This window comes from Protopterus annectens, chromosome 1.part0, assembly GCF_019279795.1.
Source record: "Protopterus annectens isolate FY-2018-M chromosome 1.part0, PAN1.0, whole genome shotgun sequence".
In the NCBI taxonomy this organism is placed as follows: domain Eukaryota; kingdom Metazoa; phylum Chordata; order Ceratodontiformes; family Protopteridae; genus Protopterus; species Protopterus annectens.
Window position 1 is genome coordinate 1,690,174,327 of NC_056725.1, and position 18,621 is coordinate 1,690,192,947.

General features: G+C 38.2%; 1 protein-coding gene across 2 annotated transcripts in view; it reads left to right on the forward strand.

Moving 5' to 3' along the window:
• LOC122799515 (TRIO and F-actin binding protein) overlaps positions 1–18,621 on the forward strand; it is a 3,126,988-nt gene that overhangs the window by 2,545,575 nt on the left and 562,792 nt on the right. Inside the window, exon 28 of one of the 2 annotated variants that reach the window (XM_044068636.1) lies at positions 841–879. The exons of the other annotated variant lie outside the window; for it this stretch is intronic. Within the exon in view, the coding sequence (XP_043924571.1) occupies positions 841–879 (39 nt within the window). The remainder of the gene's footprint in view (positions 1–840; positions 880–18,621) is intronic. 2 annotated transcript variants of the gene reach the window in all.

Below are 18,621 nucleotides of genomic sequence, written 5' to 3' on the forward strand. Positions count from 1 at the left end.
ACTTTCCTTGGCACTTTAGTTCTGTGTTTGTTAAACTGGTGATGCAATGTTCACCCATAAAGTAATCCTGATCCCTAATAAGTAAAATCTGTTTCAGTGACAGTCCAGTAGTTTTATATTACTTGAGCTTATTGAAGTAACTCCTGACCCACTCTAATTTGGCGAAAAATTGCACACCTCTTTCTGAAAGCTGAAGAAGTATATGGACAAAGTAAGCTGACAGCACTAAGAGATAGCTTAGAGAGAGATGTATGGCACTGCACCAGCCATTTGTAGTGTTTCTGGACACTGTCCCTCACCATGAGGTCTGTGTATGTACTCTGCAGGAAAGCTGTAGTGTCATGACATATGAAAACAATTATAAACAGTTGCATAACCTCCAGAGGCACTGAGCAGAATGGATAATACTAGAAAACCAATGAATCATTTCTCAGTTCTTTATACAAATCCTTGTCATTTTTAGGTGAGTATCCAGTAACCTCTGAGGTTACTACAGAGCTATCTGCTTGTACATGTAGAAGACATATCAAGTTGTAATCTGAACCACTATGTTAAAAAACTGAGCAAAAATACATTTAATCAAGCTGTCCTTTTGTTTTAGTTTGTTTTAATGGGGAGCAGACTAGGGAGCAAAGCTGAATTCAGACTTTCAGTCAGCAGTTAAAGATATGTTGGTCAGTTTTGTGTTTGACAGGACAAATGTTAGATTTATATGTTAAAATGTCGAAGTCAGTTATTATTTAATTTGAATGCCTTCTTAAATGCATCAGTGTTTATTAGTAACAATGTAGATGTTCGATTTAAAATGATTAGTTATTCTTTATTTTTTCTGTAACTAAGGAAACATTCCTGGAAACAAACCCCAGCAGCTGAAGTGAGGTACTGCAAGTATTTGTTGCATGCTATGTATGTGGTGTTATGCAAGTGTGGCTGTAAGCAGACTGCATTTCTGACAGCTTGCATGTTAAACCTGGTGCATGCAGCTTTAAAAGAAAATGTTTTTCCTATTTACTGATTCTGTTTTCACTGAATTAGTAGATATTTCTATGCAAGGTGTCTGCAGTGGCTTTTATAAAAAATCATACTTAATACTAAACCATGTACACTGTCATATTTCTTTCTTTTTTCCTGGTTCATTGTTTTTAAACTGGTAGCTGTTGCTTTTAATTACACAGTCACTCGGTGTACAGGGTTATTCTGTGGAGGGAAAAAGCTGCTACAGTATAATGCAAGAGTAGCAGACTTGTTTCAGTGGTCTTTAATAAAGTTTCTAAGTTGTGAAAGCTGAAACGCATGTTTTTTACATTTAAACTGGATTCACCCTGCCTTTAGAGAAATTATCCAAGGTTATTTGTTCTGGCATTCAGACCAGTGATGTTAATGGGTGAGTTTACAGCACCTTCCCAAGTATTAAAGCAGAATTTAGTTAACCATAAGAGGAAAAAACACATGGTAGTCACAGTAGAACAGTAAGCTATATAAACCGATGTATGATTTATGGTAGAAAAAGTAATGAGACACACACACACACACACACACACACACACACACACACACACACACACACACACACACACACACACACACACAATGTAATTATAAAAGGATGTAGTGTGTTTAAGACCCTGGTCATGAGGCAATGAAGTGAGACAATGTTGCAGCCAAGGTGTTATTACACAGGATATAGTAAAGGCCTTTCTTTGGCCCACCAGTGTGATAGGACACTGCCACACCTATTTTTCGAGCAGCAGTTTTACAGTGTTTGCTAAACGTTGATGCACACAGTTTTCTTATGTGCAAAACCAAGACTAATTTGGGTTTCTTTAAATATGTCCACCTTGCTTGATATGTTAAATGTTAAAATTGTTTTCTTTACTTTGCCCACATTCAAAGTGAGACTAGTTTACACTGGTCACTTGAGCCAGGGACTTAGAGAGTGGGGCTGCATCCTTTGGAAACTGGAGTTGCTTTGTACAAATGCTAATCATATTGCAAGAGTTAGAGGACCGCTAGATGCACTTTTTTACAGGTGTGCTTAGGAATACAGTAAATGTTAAGAAGCTTTTGGCCTTGTTTGATTCTGTTAGCTGTCCCTGTGTTCAGAGTGATTTGTGGAGAGAGATTAGTAGTCTTCTTGCTTGGAAAGTACCACTGTTCTAGCAAAATCCACTTTCTTTGTATTATTGCATACTTTGTGGAAAGGTTTGTTTGCTCTGACTAACAGCATTTGGCATCTCTGACTATAGTAAAGGGTTAAACCATCTGTAGAAGAAAGGGGGTATACAGTCATCAGCAACAGAGCACTTGATTGTCCTATAGCCTTATCTTCACATTTTTCCAGCTTCCAGTGCAGCACAGATACTCCTAAGACAGTAGAAAACACAACTGGCAGTTTCAACATAATATTAAAGGGACCAGCATTCTTTCTATATTCTCCTTTTTCTGATCTACAGTGCAATAAATGTGTCCGCTTTGGTGAGGATCAGCTGCATTGTTTTAGGTAAATGCAGAACAGAAAAAAATCATCCCGTCCTTAAACAAGTATGGTCTTTTACTGGTAAAGTTATGATTCTCTTGGCAGTATATAGAGTTTTTTCATAGCTTTCTTAAAATGCCAGCTACTTATGCAGGATGCCCTTTGTGACTGATTTATGCATAAGTGGACAAATTGTGAATCTTTTAAAACATCAGAAGTATTCTTGTTTTTTTAAAGCATTGGTGATTCTAGTGTATTAAATATCTATTAATAAGTATCATTTTAAAGCTTTTCTGTCATGAACTTTAGGGTTACACCTTTATACATATATATATATATATATATATATATATATATATATATATATATATATATATATATATATATATATATGCACACACACACACATGCATGTATACATAATATATATATATATATATATATATATATATATATATATATATATATATGTTATCTATACACACATACATATATATGTCTCACACACATAAAGGGAAACACAGCCCAGCTATCTGGAATTTTGTAAGTGGTTGTGTGTCATTTGTGAATATCAGCATGATGCAATTGCTTGTGTTACAACTGTATTAAAACAGTATGTCATATTGTACAGACATGTGCGGAAGTGATGTTTTGTAAAATACTGAACAGAAATGTATATACACTATTGTAACTGATTAGATGTATATGTATTTTAACAATGGGGACTGAAACACAAGAAGTTAACTTCAGAAGAATAGCTGAAAACTTAAATTACTTTATAACCACGTAATGAAAGAGATGTTATCTTTCAGTTTCAGTGCAACAGGAGACATAATGTCTAGAACTAGAAGTTTTTTGTATTGTCTTTAAATGTGGAGGAATGTAAATTATTTTACGACTTCCACCATTTGACAAAAAATTTAAGGTCTATGTGTTTTCACGGGTAGATTCTAAACTCAGTGGTTGTGAGCCTGGAAAATGATGGTCAGAAGTAATGTCATTCTGCCAGCTACCCCAGCAGTAATACTGAAATATTAATTTAAGAACTCTCTGAGAGAGAGACTGGGCATTTTGTATTTTGTCTTTTGTCTTCGACCTGACAGCATCAGCTGGAAGACCCACTCACCACATTTGTCTTGCCTGGCTCTGTAAGTAAGTTAACTAGGGTACAGTAATTTCTCTTAGATACAGACAGGACTATAGTGAAGTATAGCTTAGATGTTTTCTTTATTTATTTGAGACTGTCCTGCTATGTTGCTTTAAGTATTTCCTGTGATTTTGAACTCTGATGTAACTGTGATTATTTACTGAGTATTTTCTTGTTCCTTTAATATTTATTATTAAATATATTTAAACCTTTCATTGTGGCTGATATTTGTGAGACATAGAGTGGATATAAAATGTGTATACATCCCTGTTAAAATGCCAGGTTTGTGTGATATAAAAAATGAGACCACAATAAATCTTTTCAAAACTTTTCCCACCTTTAATGTGACCTATAACTTGTACAATTCAATTGAAAAACAAACAAATCTGTTAGGGGAAAAATATCCAATATGCTGGTTGCATAAGTGTGCACACCCTTAAACTAATACTTTATTGTGTGTGCACATCCTTAAACTAATCATTTATTTCAAATCAAATCATTGCAATGTCATCATCTTGTCAACACAAACAAGTGGTCAACATATGTGGGAGATCGACAATTCCTGAGCACAGGAATATTCCCTTTCTCCATGGGTTGTGCAGTCTTGGAGATTGTATATAAAATTAGTGAGAAGCATCCTCCCCACCCCTGCAAAAACACTTATTGCATTGGCCCACTATGGAGTAATCCCTAGAAAAAGTACAGAATGTGTTGACGTGTTTTGCGTTTTGTACATCAATATGCTGTATGTCGACTTATACATACACCCACAAACACACATTTGTGTGGGTGCAGTAGAAATGGGTGATCAGCTCAATGTTCTGTTCTTTTACCCCTACCAGTTCCCTTTCCTGAGATTTGTATGGTACTTTTATGCACTAATAAGAGAAAAAGGGCAAGATATAATATAAACGTTAAGCTGTTACATCAGTACATGAGCATATTTCCTAATTTTACATGCTGTATAGCCGTATGGCAATGTATTGCTGTACTTAGTGTGTTGTGTCTTGCTACTGAATACCATGATGCATGGCACTAGAGTGCTCCTTTGTCAGATTGTAGCAGTTACTTTTCAAGTTGTTGCCTAATATAATAAGTGTAAATACTTTAGCAACAGGATCTTACTGTTCTTATAATAGTTTAGTTTCTCTTTTTTGACTTAAATGCTCACTCATTTAAGAAGTTTCTTAAGCAATTATGTTAGTTCTCAAATAGCTATAGTGAACGCAATTCTGTTGAAAACCACATTAATGTAATTTATTGTGTCTGGCCAGAGGTTGTGGGTAAAAGCATCATCAGACCAGCTAACCTACAGAGACAGCAAATAAACTAAAAGTCTTTGCATCACAAGTAGTATATCATTGCAGATCCAGCCATTGCAGCAGTAGCAATCAATTGCTTTCTGATGCTGTCACAGTTTAGATCTTGATCCCAACGGTCATCCGTTCCCATATTTAATGGCTAAACTGCTAAAACTTTTCAAGTGTTCTGTGGCTATTAGTCCATGAGACAGGACACTCACAGGTTTTTCACCAAGTGTCAGTGTGTCACTGCTTTCGTCTGCAGGTAGAAAAGTGAGTACCTACATCAGCTGTATCATGAGTAGCTGTAGTGGTTGCATGGTCCAGGGACCTGCAGGATCTTTGCATGCATGAGTTTAGGCTACTTGTGAGATTGGCATGAGAAGTTAAAGGTGTAAGGAGAAACATAGGACAAGGCTTGTGTGTTAAAGGTTCATAAATGATTGAGTTTAGGGTTATTTTATGTTGACTGAGAGATGCACCCTCAATAACTACTTTATGGAGGTTTCTACAAAGACTGTGCCATATTTGTGCATCCAGAGCTGCTTGTCCATGCCTATGTGGTAATAAGAATGAATCTTGTTTTTTTTTTTCTTTAATAAATGCTGTGATTAGGTACAGAGTGTAAATAGAGTGGAATATATTCCTGTCTTATGAGACAGAATGCACAAACAATCAGTTCTGTTCAGTTCATCAGTAGGGCAAAGAGGAAGACAGGACAGACTCTGTTTTTTTTCCACATGGGGAATATGGCAACATATGGGCTACCCTACTCTCAGAAGGCAGTGACAAAAGAGAACTTTCAAATACTGTACTTTAGGACAGTTCCCATCAGAAGAAGTGTCATACATCCATAACCCTGTGGAAATAAATGGTGCACAGTGATCCATAGAGCTTTCTTTATCGTGAATGGTAAGTCCAAAATTATTTGAGGGAGGCCATTGTAGAAAACTTCTTAATCTGACTATAACTGTAAGCCTGCAGAAGGAAACTCAGAAGACTTTATCAGAGTCTTGAGTAATTGACATGTCCTACCAACCTTTGTATGAGCATTTCCTTTCTCCCACAGCTCCTGATGAAGGATGCTTCACTGCCAGCTTAGAGATCTTACCTCTTCACCTTCATAATTTAGGTGACTCGTACCTCCTCCACCCTACACGGACTGAGCTAATCACTTAGGACTCTGGGATGTGTTCCTTGCTGTGGTGTGACCAAAGCCATTTCTGCTTTGGCAAGTTTGTCAAGTGGTATCTGAACAGGAAAGGTGGCATCTATTCATACTCCTGTGTAGAGAGGTGATGTAGCCGTGACACCGCGTAGTCATAAAGCATCTCCATGAAATTTTTTCAAGAAGAGAAAATGTATTGGCAGATCCTTGAGCCTGCTGCAAACCTTTCCTAAAGTACAGTATTTGAAAGTTATCTTTAGTCATTGTCTTCTGAGAGTAGGGTAGTCCATATATTGCCATATTCCCCATGTGGAAAAAATAGAATGTGTCCTGCTTTCTTCTTTGTCCTGCTGATGAATTGAACAGACTTGATTGTTGGTTCATTCCGTCTCCGGTGACAGAAAATAGTCCACTTTTTATTTGGATTCTATACGTAATAACAGCATTTAGAAAAGAAGAAACAAGATTCATTCTTATCACATAGTGACCAAAAAACTTGTGGTCTCAAGCACTGGAGCTCTTAGCAGTATGGGAAGCATTCCTGGTACAAGTCATTCAAATGTGTCTTGGTTGGGGCAACAATTGGCTGCATCTCATTCTGGCTGCTTGTTATAATCATTTCATCCCACTAGACCTTTTCAACAGAGGTTTGGAGATGTTTGAGGCAACCGGGAAATCTTTTGATGACCAAGACATAATCTGCTAAGTGGAAGAGTTTCTACAGCTCAGAGAAGAGCTGTCCTGGTCCACTTCATACATATGGTCAGTTTGCAGGTGTTCCTGACCTATCTTGTACACATGTATAACTTGGATCTCAGTTATTTCACTGTCATGATGCATGCGTCCAACATTTTTGGGCATCATGACCTAGTGGATGGCAGAAATGTGGTCCAGTGCAAGCTAATTAAGCAGATCCATCCTGTACTTGTAGATGGATTGTTCTGTACATCAACCTAATATATATTTGTATCACCTTGTACGCTGCACTTTTTCATTCCTGTCTTGCAAGTTGTACTTAGTTTACTGAGTGCAGGGCAGACTGAGTACCACTGGGCTTTGTAGCCTGTGCATGATACCTTGACTTGCATGCTTATGAGTTCTTCCCCATAAACTGTGTGAATGAATAAGAGAAATATTGCTAAGCTGTGCTGAAGAATACAGAAGTTGACATCACGCCACATTCTCAGTGCAGATGGCCTCCTTGACGATAGGCTGATATGATCAATAAGTCTGAGATGGATTATGGTCACATGACCACTTATTGGGAGTAGTGAAAAAACACTCCAGCAACTACATTATTCCTTCACTTTACCATCTGTTATCAATTTCCATAAAGTAATGTTCAAGTTTCACAACATAAATATTGTACATCTTAACAGCAAAAACGTTTTGAGGGCCATCTCCTAAACATAACAGTAAAGTCCTCATGTTGAAAATAGCCTCAGCATGAACAAGAATTATGTGCTTAAACCTATGAAATTCACTTTTATTTAAAATGCATGTGACAAGCCATTAAAACTGAAAGAGACTTTGGTAGTGTTCCATTTAATTTCCTTCCTCCCCGGAGTTGTGGCAGGTATCATGCATTTGTAAATTTTGAAGAGGCAGAAAAATCCCCACAGATCTTCAAGATTCTAGGAAGCGTATGTCTGGGGAAAAAATAAAAAAGTGAATTGATATGGTGCATTTTGGGGAGTGGTTGTCTTAAGTAAATTAAGCTTGTGCAGTTTTCTTGTATGTTCATAAAAATGGAATTTGGCATTCGATTTTAATCACAAATGCTTGTGTTAACCCTGAATACTTGACTTCTAAATGTGAAAAAAAAAAAAAATGCAGTACAAAAGTTGTCATCTCTGAAAAGTTAAGTATAATGCAAAAAGACAAGTCATACTGACCCAAATTGATGTCCTTCAGTGTAGTGCTAATAACATGTTTGCTAAAGCCAAACTTCAAAGGAAACCAGAAGCTGTAAGTATACATGAACACTTATTTGGCCTATGTACCCCAAACTATGAGGTCCTGTAATTTTCTAAATGTTACAATTACTGGAACCACTGTACAGAGTGTTTCAGAAACTGACAGCTTGGACCTAAATGCTCACAGAAGATGAGATAGTTTATGGACAAGATCTTAAGTATCTGTGAGACTGAGGGGACAGTCGTATCAAATATATTGAGGTTAAACTGCAAACATCAGTATCTCCCTGTGAGCATGCATATACACCAGCCACTACATATGCAGTATTTTTAAGGTTTCACCCACAGAAGCCTCAGCCCTTTATCAGAAAACCATTAGTTCAATACAACCTGAACCTTCGTTATGCACAACATATTATACAACCTCCCACTAGCCACAGTAAAGCAAATACGTAGTGGCACAGTACCATGGAAAGAGTCCATATAGCATGAAAATATCTAGAGTTAACAGTGAACCAAGTCATACTCAAAAGCCCACGTACAGCAAATATTGTAATCTGGCAATCCCAAAAGCATTTCTCCATTTTGAGGAAAACTTGACAGGTATGTCACTGGACTTAGAAAGGAGCTTGTGACAGTGTTCTCTCTGCTTTTGACCAAAACTAATATCATATTCCACAGGTTGTAAATGACTGAGTCTAAATATGGCTTGGACATTATTTACAATGTGAACAGAAAGGTTCTCCATCTTAGACGATGTTAAATGCTGCAAGATGGGGGGGTGAGATTGAGCATCCTAGCAACGAGAGTGGAAAACAAGTCTACTTAGCAGTATATTTCATCTCTTATAACGCCTAAATATAATACAGTTTGAGTCGTTAGTCAGTGGATAAGGACATTGTCATAGACCAGGGATTCTGAGCCATTTGGCCTGCAAGTGGGATGTGGGACCAGCTAGAGTGATTAGCCTCTGATGGGCTTTTCTTCTCACCGGGGGTACAAGTACTCAACAGGAAATTCTCCATCCTCTTACTGTCTTGTTTAGACCTCTTCGAATTCCAAGATACAAACAAAGAGAAGTGCACAAGATAAAAAATTAGAGCTGAAGGTGGCTTTATTAATCACATAAATCTCAATAATTAACTCGATGCCGTAGAATCTTTCCTCTGCTCAGAAGACGTTGATGTCTGCACCATTACTGAAAACCTCCCCTGCTATCAATGTGCTTTTATTCTGTTTGTTGATTTGTTCAAACGTAATTTTTATTTCATTACTTTTATTCCTTTTCCTTTTTCCATCCACTAACATTGGCTGCATTCCTTTTTTATTTATTTTCATTCGTTCATTTTTTGCTGACCTTAATGACTCGCAGTTCACATCACTGAACATCCATTTTTTCATAGGTTCATAGGTAAGTACTAAACTATCGGCCCAAGGGCCTAAGTAAGGCTAGCCAACAAGGTTCCTCGGCTTGCGCCACCCAAGAAAGTTATTTTCCTGTGCCCCTGTAGTTTTTTTAGAAATATCATTTCTCTAAACCATGTATTCTGTCAAATGTTCCTGTACTTACTTGTATTCTTCTTACTGGAGTTTGTGTCACTTTTTGCAAACGGTCATTAGGCCAGATTCATAAAGGTTACCACCAAGTGTACACTTTCTGAATTCAAGAACACCCCTACCACAATGCTTGTGCTCTCTATTCACTCAGAAAGGTTACACTAAGTTTACATATAGTATATAGTTACAGGTAACCTTTATAAATCCAACCTACTATTAAAACCATTTTCTTCTTAACTGTTCTAAAAGATTAAGTGTGGCAACAAATTTATCAGTTATTTTTGATGTGTACCACGGTGGTGGTGCTGTGGTAGCATTGTCGCCTCACAGCAAGATGTTGTCCCGTTCGATTCTCAGCTAGAGCGTCTTCTGTGGAGACATGCGTGAATGGGCGTACCTTCGTTGAAGGTTGTGCGTTAGGGCCAGCAACTCAGCATGTAAAAATCAACTGCCAATCATTAGCGGAACGGAGTTCCGCTGTGGCTACCCCTAACCGGGGAAAAGCCGAAAGACACAACAACCTACCTGTTTACAGTGTGCGCAGTGGATCAGCAGTTAGCATTGTCACCTCACAGCAAGAGTTCTCCAGTTCGATTCTTGGTTGAGGTGCCTTCTGTGTGGAGTCTGCATGTCCTCCCTGCATTCACATGGGTTTCCTCTGAGTGCTCCAGTTTCCTCCCACATTTGCAAAGACATGCCTCTGGAGCTTTTCTCTCTGGGCCTCTGCTAAAAATGGGCTCTGTCACAGGTTGACTTTCCCGGTAAACAAATGTTAATTAAATAAATCACAAGTGGATGGACGGTATCTAAATAATTTAAAAGCTGTGTTCTCAAAAAACTGTAACGTAACACACTGTTCAGATGTTGTACCCAGATGCTTTTAAAACAATTCATCTAAATGAAAAAACACTAATGATGCCATGGGAAACTATATTGGTCCTTATACACCTATGTTCAACAAAACCAGAATAAAAAAGGTAGTCGAAAATTCACAGTATCAATTCAACAGGACAGTACCATTTACAAAGTAATCACCTTTCAGAAGGTTGATGTTGTCTGTATGCGAAGTGATCTTACTCAAGTCAAGAAAGTGACAAAGGTATCCAATATGAAATTCAGCAGCAAGTATTGATATAAAGCTGTCTAAAATGAGAGGTTTCTTTTGTTCAGTGATATCCTGTTGCATTCTGTAAATAAATATTTGGTAAATATTATATACAAAGTCATTATGTTGCCACCAGTATTTGCTTTGGAAAGTTTGTATTCATTAATAAATTAAAACAAAAAGTTCAACCGTATATTGAAGCTAAAGTCCACATTGTAATATACAAGTGTAGCAGAAGCCTTAAGCTGAATAATGACTGTGTTGTTGATAATAAGACCAAGAAACCCTTAAATTTCAAATAATAAGGTTGTTGGAGTACATAAAAGTGACTGTATGATGTTTGTATTACTAGTTTTATGTACAAGCCACTGGTTGCAGTACATGTTTGTTCTTATAAGTATCGGATTGGTCATCCTCTTATTAAGTCATCAGTATTTTATTATACTTTTAGTATAAATGTTCATGTTACATTTTGCTGTCTGAGTTGCTTAACAATTGTCTTGGTAAGATGTTTCTGAGTGAGATCAGCAGGCTGGTTGAGACCACTTTGCATTCTACTATTATAACCCACTGAAAGTGAATCCATCAGGATTCCATGGGTTCAGCAGAGATGCAGCCTGTCTAGTAACAGTGGTGTCATGGTGTGGAAAGTGTACAACATCCACTACTTTTGAGCAGATAGTAAGTAGTCTCAATAAAAATGTAAAACAAAAAGTAATGTATGGAGTATGCTACTGTGATTGCTGATGTAAGGAAAATCTTGCAGGCCAAGTTCACATTGGCTTAACTTCATGCAGGTGATGGCTGGCCAGCCAGAGACAGCATGCAACCGTTTATGGGTATGATGGTAGTTTTTAAGTTATTTGTTCTTGTGGGGATGAGTATTGCTGTTTTGTTTTAATTCAGTTACTGATGCACAGTCATAGAACTTAGTGACCACAATTGTGCATCAGTCACTCATACAGAAATCATTGAGAACTTTTCAATCGGGCATAAAAACATTGACCAGCAGCATGGATGCCACCACCACTCCCCTACTATCCCCACCTCATCTAACACATGGCCCTAGATAGTTGCTTTGCCTAAAAGGCCCTTTGCTAGTTCTGGCTCTTGAATAAATACATTTTATTTTTTCTTATTGCTTCATCTGAGGTGGATGGCTTCATGATTGAAACGTGACACACAAGTGATGGACACTGAAAACAGAAGTATGGCTGGCACTTTGCTACACTCCTGCTCCTTATTTTATAAGTATGTAAAGTGCAAGATTGTTGCACCTCAGGGCAAGAGGAATTTTCTGACATACCTCAGTTCTGAAATTATTGTATTAGTATAGAGCCTTGTACATGGGTGTTTACACTTTTCATCAAGCAATTCTTTCAGACTTGTACCTTACTCTTGTGGTAGGTCATTTGACCTTGTACCTTTAATGCCTAAACCCCTCTGAACTCTTGCCACACTCCTATCTGTATGCTTGTTTTTTTCTCCCTGTGCACCTTCCTTTTCCAGTGTGTTTGTTACCATCCCTGTGCACCCTTGTTTCAAGACTGTACCCTGTTTCCTTTTTGTATTAACACTGAGCTGAGGGGCTCATTCAGTACATTAGCCTGGTTTTCATACCACTTCTATAATGTCTCCTTCCTGTTCTATAGTAACAGAAGATTAGTTCATCTTTCCTTTCTTTGCTCTGTGTAGTGAGTCATGTCTTGAACTCTTCTTTTGCATGTCTAGCTATTTCTTTACTCAGATTTGCCTTGCACCAGCACTTGGCCTTTGGTACCCATTTCATCATTATCTCTTGTATATCTACCTCCTTAACTGCACTGTAAACTCCTTCATCCAGTTGTAGTTCCCCTCATTCCTTCATTCTTTACTCATACTAGCTGTGTCACCTTTTGATATGATGCCATTGTTATACTGGTATATTGGTATCTATTGCCATTGTTATACTGGTATATTGGTATCTATTGCCATTGTTATACTGATATATTGGTATCTATTGCCATTGTTATACTGGTATATTGGTATCTATTGCCATTGTTATACTGGTATATTGGTATCTATTGCCATTGTTATACTGGTATATTGGTATCTATTGCCATTGTTATACTGGTATATTGGTATCTATTTAATGATTTCTACCTTCATGTACCCGCACAGTTCCTCTTGTGCCAGTAGTGCCTTCCACACCTCTCTAAGCCTACTTGCCAAAGTGCCCAGAAGCATGAAGTTTATTCTTCAATAGTTTAATGGCTTCTTTCTAGCTTTCCATCCAGTCCACCACATTGTTTGAGCTCTTGATAACTTGTCAGCTCTCCACTCCTTCCTTGCTGGTGAGGACAAGGTTAGGGCAAATACTTTTCCTTGTCTGGATTCTCGGCTTCTGCTTGGGATAGGTAGGATTTCCATTAAAGCATCAGGGGTTGGGAGGGGGGCCTAATGGTTAAGGTGTTTGCCTTACAAACACAAGGTGCGGGGTTTGAGTCTCACAAGAGATAATTGGCTAAGCTTAAAATTGCTCACAAGGGCAGTTAGCTTAGTGAGAATCTATGAATCTATGTACAGTTTTTATTCTGGGATGGTGGCCTAATGGTGAAGGTGTTTGCCTTACAAACACAAGGTGCAGGGTTTGAGTCTCACAAGGGATAATTGGCTAGGCTTAAAATGGCTCACAAGGGCAGTAGGCTTAGTATGAATCTATGAACCTAAGCTGTTTACTTTTTCCTCTCCTTTTGTCCAAGAGGTAGACACCTTCTATTTTACTGCTGAAAAAGTGAAGTTACCCTCTCTGTTCCCTTAGTAGTCCACATTTTAATTGTCATAACTCCTTCTTGCATCTTGTAATCTATATACAAGGCAACCACTAGAAGCCCTAACCCTGTTCCCCAGCTGTAAGGAAAACATTAAGCCTTCCTCCTTTTTCCACTGTGCACTTTAGGTTTTATTAGTTCCACCACGCCTACTTTCCCCTTCATTTCAAAATATTCTGAATCCAAAAAACACGGTATCCCAGTCTGTGTTATCTGTAGACTAGGTTTGTTTTATGATCAGTATGATTGTGTCTTTATATACAAGTGTCACATGCATTTGGTTCGGTTTTATTACATAAACTGCTGGCATTACCCAACATCAACATGCATCTCCTCATTTCTCCCTTTCCATCACTGATTCTCACCTCCAATTTTAGTTTACCTGGAGAAAAGTTTAACTGTACTTTCTGTATCTGTTTACCTTGTACATTTAAATGCTGATGTTCTCTGATATGGTTGCAAATTTAAGTGCAGGTACATCCTAACATTTAATCCCCGATTGTTCCATGTGTTTGTACAAATACTCTTCACTTTTTTTGTTTGTTAAATGATTTTCTTTTATTTTCTAAGATCAGCACATTACAACAAGGCAACACCAAGGGAAAATCTTAACAGCTGTTGTAATTGGTGTCATATTGATGGAATAAAGGCTAAAGTTGTGAAAAAATATTCTTATAACTACTGAAATGCCCAAGTACATATGGCTCTTATTCGTACATACACAATGATCAAGCAAGGTGGAAGGATTATAAGTTAATATGAGGTTCTTCCATCCACCATTCGTTCAAAACCCTCCTTATCTTTTCTTATCTTGTCTGTGTGTAACACTTTCTCTTTTCTTTGTAAAAGAGATACAGACTTTTATACAACCCCTCTGACCAGTCTTATGCTTTGTATTTCGCAATATTCACAGATTGCCTTGTCAGGTCATTAGTTCTAACATACACAGTCACATGCAGGCCATGAATTCCCTTAGTGATTGTTAGCAAAGTCTAATCTTTTGTGTCTGATATCTACCCTGGTACCATAATGGTCTTCTCTTTCCCAATTCATCTGCATGTTCTTGTAATTAAATACCCAGCAGTAAAATTTGACATGTGCAATCATGACTCCCCGTCCCAACTTTTTGTCTCCTGTATTATTTCTTCTTGAATTTTTTGCTTTTTTTATACCAGCTGCCTGTCAGGTGTCACCCCTCCTGCATTCAGTTAGCCCATTCATTCCTCTATGTAAAAAGAGTCCGTCATGAGAGGTGGTCATCTAGGCAGCCGTGAGGCCTTTTCCAATTTTTAAGACCAGCTCCTCCTCACCCTCCTTAGCTAATCTTTTTGGCTGGAGGTGTGAGAACATGTGGTGTTTTCCACAGTATATGTGTCTGTTCCCACACATGCCCTAAGAAAGCTATCAGGCATATATGGCTTGGAAGAGCTACCTTTTAACCTTCCAAAATATTTTTATGATATGATTGTGGAGTTTCTGAAGTGTTTGGTTCAGTCTAATTGTTGTATCATTATAATTGTAATGACAGTTTTTAGTGGAGAATTCAAAGGTAGCTAATTTCTGTGCACTACCTAACGAGCATAAGACTTTGATCAATCCATTTGGGAGACCTGTTAGTGGAAGAAGTTCATTAATCTGTTTGTATTTAATTAGAAAAGTGCTTTAAACATTTACTCCCATGGTTGATTGTGCTTGAAAGGTGCTACTGAATTTTTGCAGCTGATTAATGATTCACAGAAGGAGCAGTGTTCTTTTTTTATGCACTTTGGATGTTAAGCACATTTATACTAATGTTCTACATAGAAAAAAGTTTAGATGCTTTAAAATACTAGTTGGAGAAAGCAGATAAGTATTTACCTTGGGGGGTTTTAATAAATGTTTGTTTCAGTTGACTGACTTTGTGCTTATTCACAGTTATTTTTCTTCTTCAGTGTAATTGTTATTTATAATTCCAAGGCACCATAAGGGGTACAGTTTTCATACCCTATATGGAGATCTGTATATGGGATACTTTGAGGTCCATGCCTTATATGAAACTTCATCTAACTGTCATCTGGACTATATTGATGTTTGATGCAAATATTTAGTCTTGGATGGTCTGGAGGGTAACTAGATTTGAGCTTAAAGATTTTCTTTAATTTCTTGATAATAATGTTATTTATTTACTCATTTAAATTTGTTGGCATGAGTAGAACACTGATCCCAAAGGACTTATTTCAGTCTCAGAACTGGAGTACATGAATAAAGTAACAAAAATATGACACTCAAATTAAAGGAATCCGCTCATATAAAAACTGGGAAAAAAGTAATTATGTATATAATATTATTTACAAACACATGAAATGTGTAAAGCTGAATTATTTGTGATTGCTTTTTCCAGATGAATAATACATTGCTAACTTCTGTTTATACAAAACCTTTTTTCAAAAAAACATTGATCTTATGTTGTCAATTTTCATTCATTCCTCAACTAATGGGTTCAGATCCGATTCTTGGATCCAACTCTACCATTACACTAGCTCGTGGCCACCAAAAAACTCTTGAGCACCTTCCCTACTCATAATGCACTGCGTTCACATCTAAACGGGGTCGCCTTCAGCTATCAAGTTGTTGAGTGGGAGATGAGTCTGATTTACATATTAACTCCTAAAAGCTGTTTTAATTGATCTTTAGATTTACTTTACTACTGATAACCCTTATTTTCCATACAACTTAAGAGTGTACTTTTTTCCTGCCATTGTGTAGGCCTAGCCTGTCCTTTCCTATCTCTTTACACTTTCTGTATCCATTTAATACCATAGTAGGTATATTTTTTACTCTTTTTACAAATATTTGTATCCTTTCAGCTTACCGTCACTATTTAGTCTTTCTTTTCTTTCTAGTTGAAAAAAAAAGTTTAGTTATCTGTTGTTGTTGTAGTAGTATTCTCTCCTTTTTCTCAGAATGTCTGAAAAATGCCCTGCAGGATTTCGAAAGTGTGAAAAGTGTGGGCACAAATTGCCCATGTTCTTCGTGTTTCACTGTTGCAGTCATTACATTTGGGTTATCTGCTTGCAGGTAGCCCTCATTCAGCCTGATTAACAATGTCTTGGGTCCTGCGTCGATTGCTGTTCCTTCTTCCATGACATCAGGTCGTCAGGGGTATAAAACATGCAGCTGACGCCATTACATCAGTCTTTCTTGCCGTGTGGTACCTGAAGCAGAAACAGTTCGCAAGTGCCGGTCAGCCGACTCCTGAAATTTTTGTTTTCGAGTTTCAGAACCAAAATCTTCAACTAAAGCTAAGTACCCCATTGGGGAAACTTTTTCTTGCTCCTTACCGATGTCAGTAAAAGTTAATTGCATTACTTGCGGAAAGCAAATACCTCATAAAGATTTTCATTTGTACTGTATTCCTTGCCTAGGCCCTGACCACGACGTACCTTGCTGTCGGTTTTGTGCTTTATTTAATCAGCACACTATCCATCGTTGGTATATTTTCGCCTCTAAATATTTTGGTTCTTGGTTTAATTATCCAGAAATGTCGTTGGTTAGCTATCCGACTATCGGGATTCTGAAAAAATGCAAAAAGGTAAAGACAGAGACAGTCCGCTGAGGTCCAAAACTGCCGACGACACTTCTAAGCCAGTCGCCAGTTCGCTGGTACTCAGTGAGGCGCATTCACAGCCCCGGATACCTGCTACTTCTCATTTGCAGGCCTCTACTGAGACCCATTCAGAGTCCAGTATTCTGCGAGATGCTTCAGCTATGGAACATGCGGATGTCTCTACCTTGGATGGGTCTGGAGCCGCTGTGCAGGCACCGACTTCTGAGGGTATATTCAGGCCTACGGACTTGCATATTAAACCGCCTCCTTCTTCTCTTAGGCCTAAATCTCGAACCATGCCTAAAAAAACTGACACCCAGGCCACGTGCTCAGGCCTCTATGCCTAAAAAACAAATGATAAGAATGGCTGAAGATCTAATAACTCTAATCAAAGTTAGCCAGCCCCCCCTTTCTAAGAGGCCTAGGACTGAAGTGATTTATGAATCTTTTGACCAGGATTATGTTTTTTAAAGATTCTTCTGATGATCTGGATCTGCCCTTATCTACTTATGAGAATTCTGATGCAGAGGACTCCATTCCCTCTGCTTCCCCTCCAGAGGATTTTTCTTTTGGGGAAACCTTACATACTCTAAGGGAGCATTTCTACTGGGAAAGCCAGGATTTTTCTGATTCAAAAAAGAGGCTTAGGGATTTCTTACTCCTACCTCAGCATACTAGACATTGTTGTTGCTTTTTTGTAATCTAGTTTGGCCCCTGATTCTTTGCCTCCTGCTCCCAGAAAACCTGACATATTACAGGGTTCCTGATTCACACAAGTTCCTTTTAAAAATCCTATTGTGGATCCAGAGACTATTTCACAGGGACCCAAGGGCATTAAGGCTTCTACTGCTAAAAATCCTATCCCTTCTGATAGAGACTCCAGGGCGCTGGATAGATGGGGTAAGAAGGTTTACACTTCTGCAACCTTGGCCATTAGGGCTTTAAACTGCCAGTTTCATATGTTAAAGTATCAACAACATGTTACTGGATTGCTGAAACAAAAAATGATGTTGATTCCTGACTGTGCGGAAAATAAAGAATTACAGGATTTAATGCATTCTGCTGAACAGATTGGAAAACATACTTTGCAATGTGGATTTGATTCTTTAGAGGCGTCTTGCAGGGCCACTGTTACTGGGTCTGTGCTCAGAAGGTATGCTTGACTTAAGGAGCAATCTTTGCCTGATCATGTTAAAGCTAAGTTGTTGGATGCTGCCTGGACCGCCTGCTTGGCAACAAGGTTGAGGAAGTTCTTAAAGATGGAAGATAAAGCTAAATCTATGCAAACTGTTGGATTTCTTACAAGTTCAGCCTCCTAGATGTAGTAGGCGCTGGCCTTCTAAGAACTGGTCCTTTCCAGCCCCTTCCAGGTCTTCTCCAGCCAAACCCAGACACAGCAAAAACCCCAGGTTTCAGTCCCAGGGGACACACAGAACTAAGCAGTGGGGGAGGCCTCCACTTCCAAATCTGGGAGTAATAAGACTCCCCCCTATGGTAAACTGTCCCAATTGCTTCATTTTACAATTTCCAAGCACTTATCAATTGGCTGCCCCTT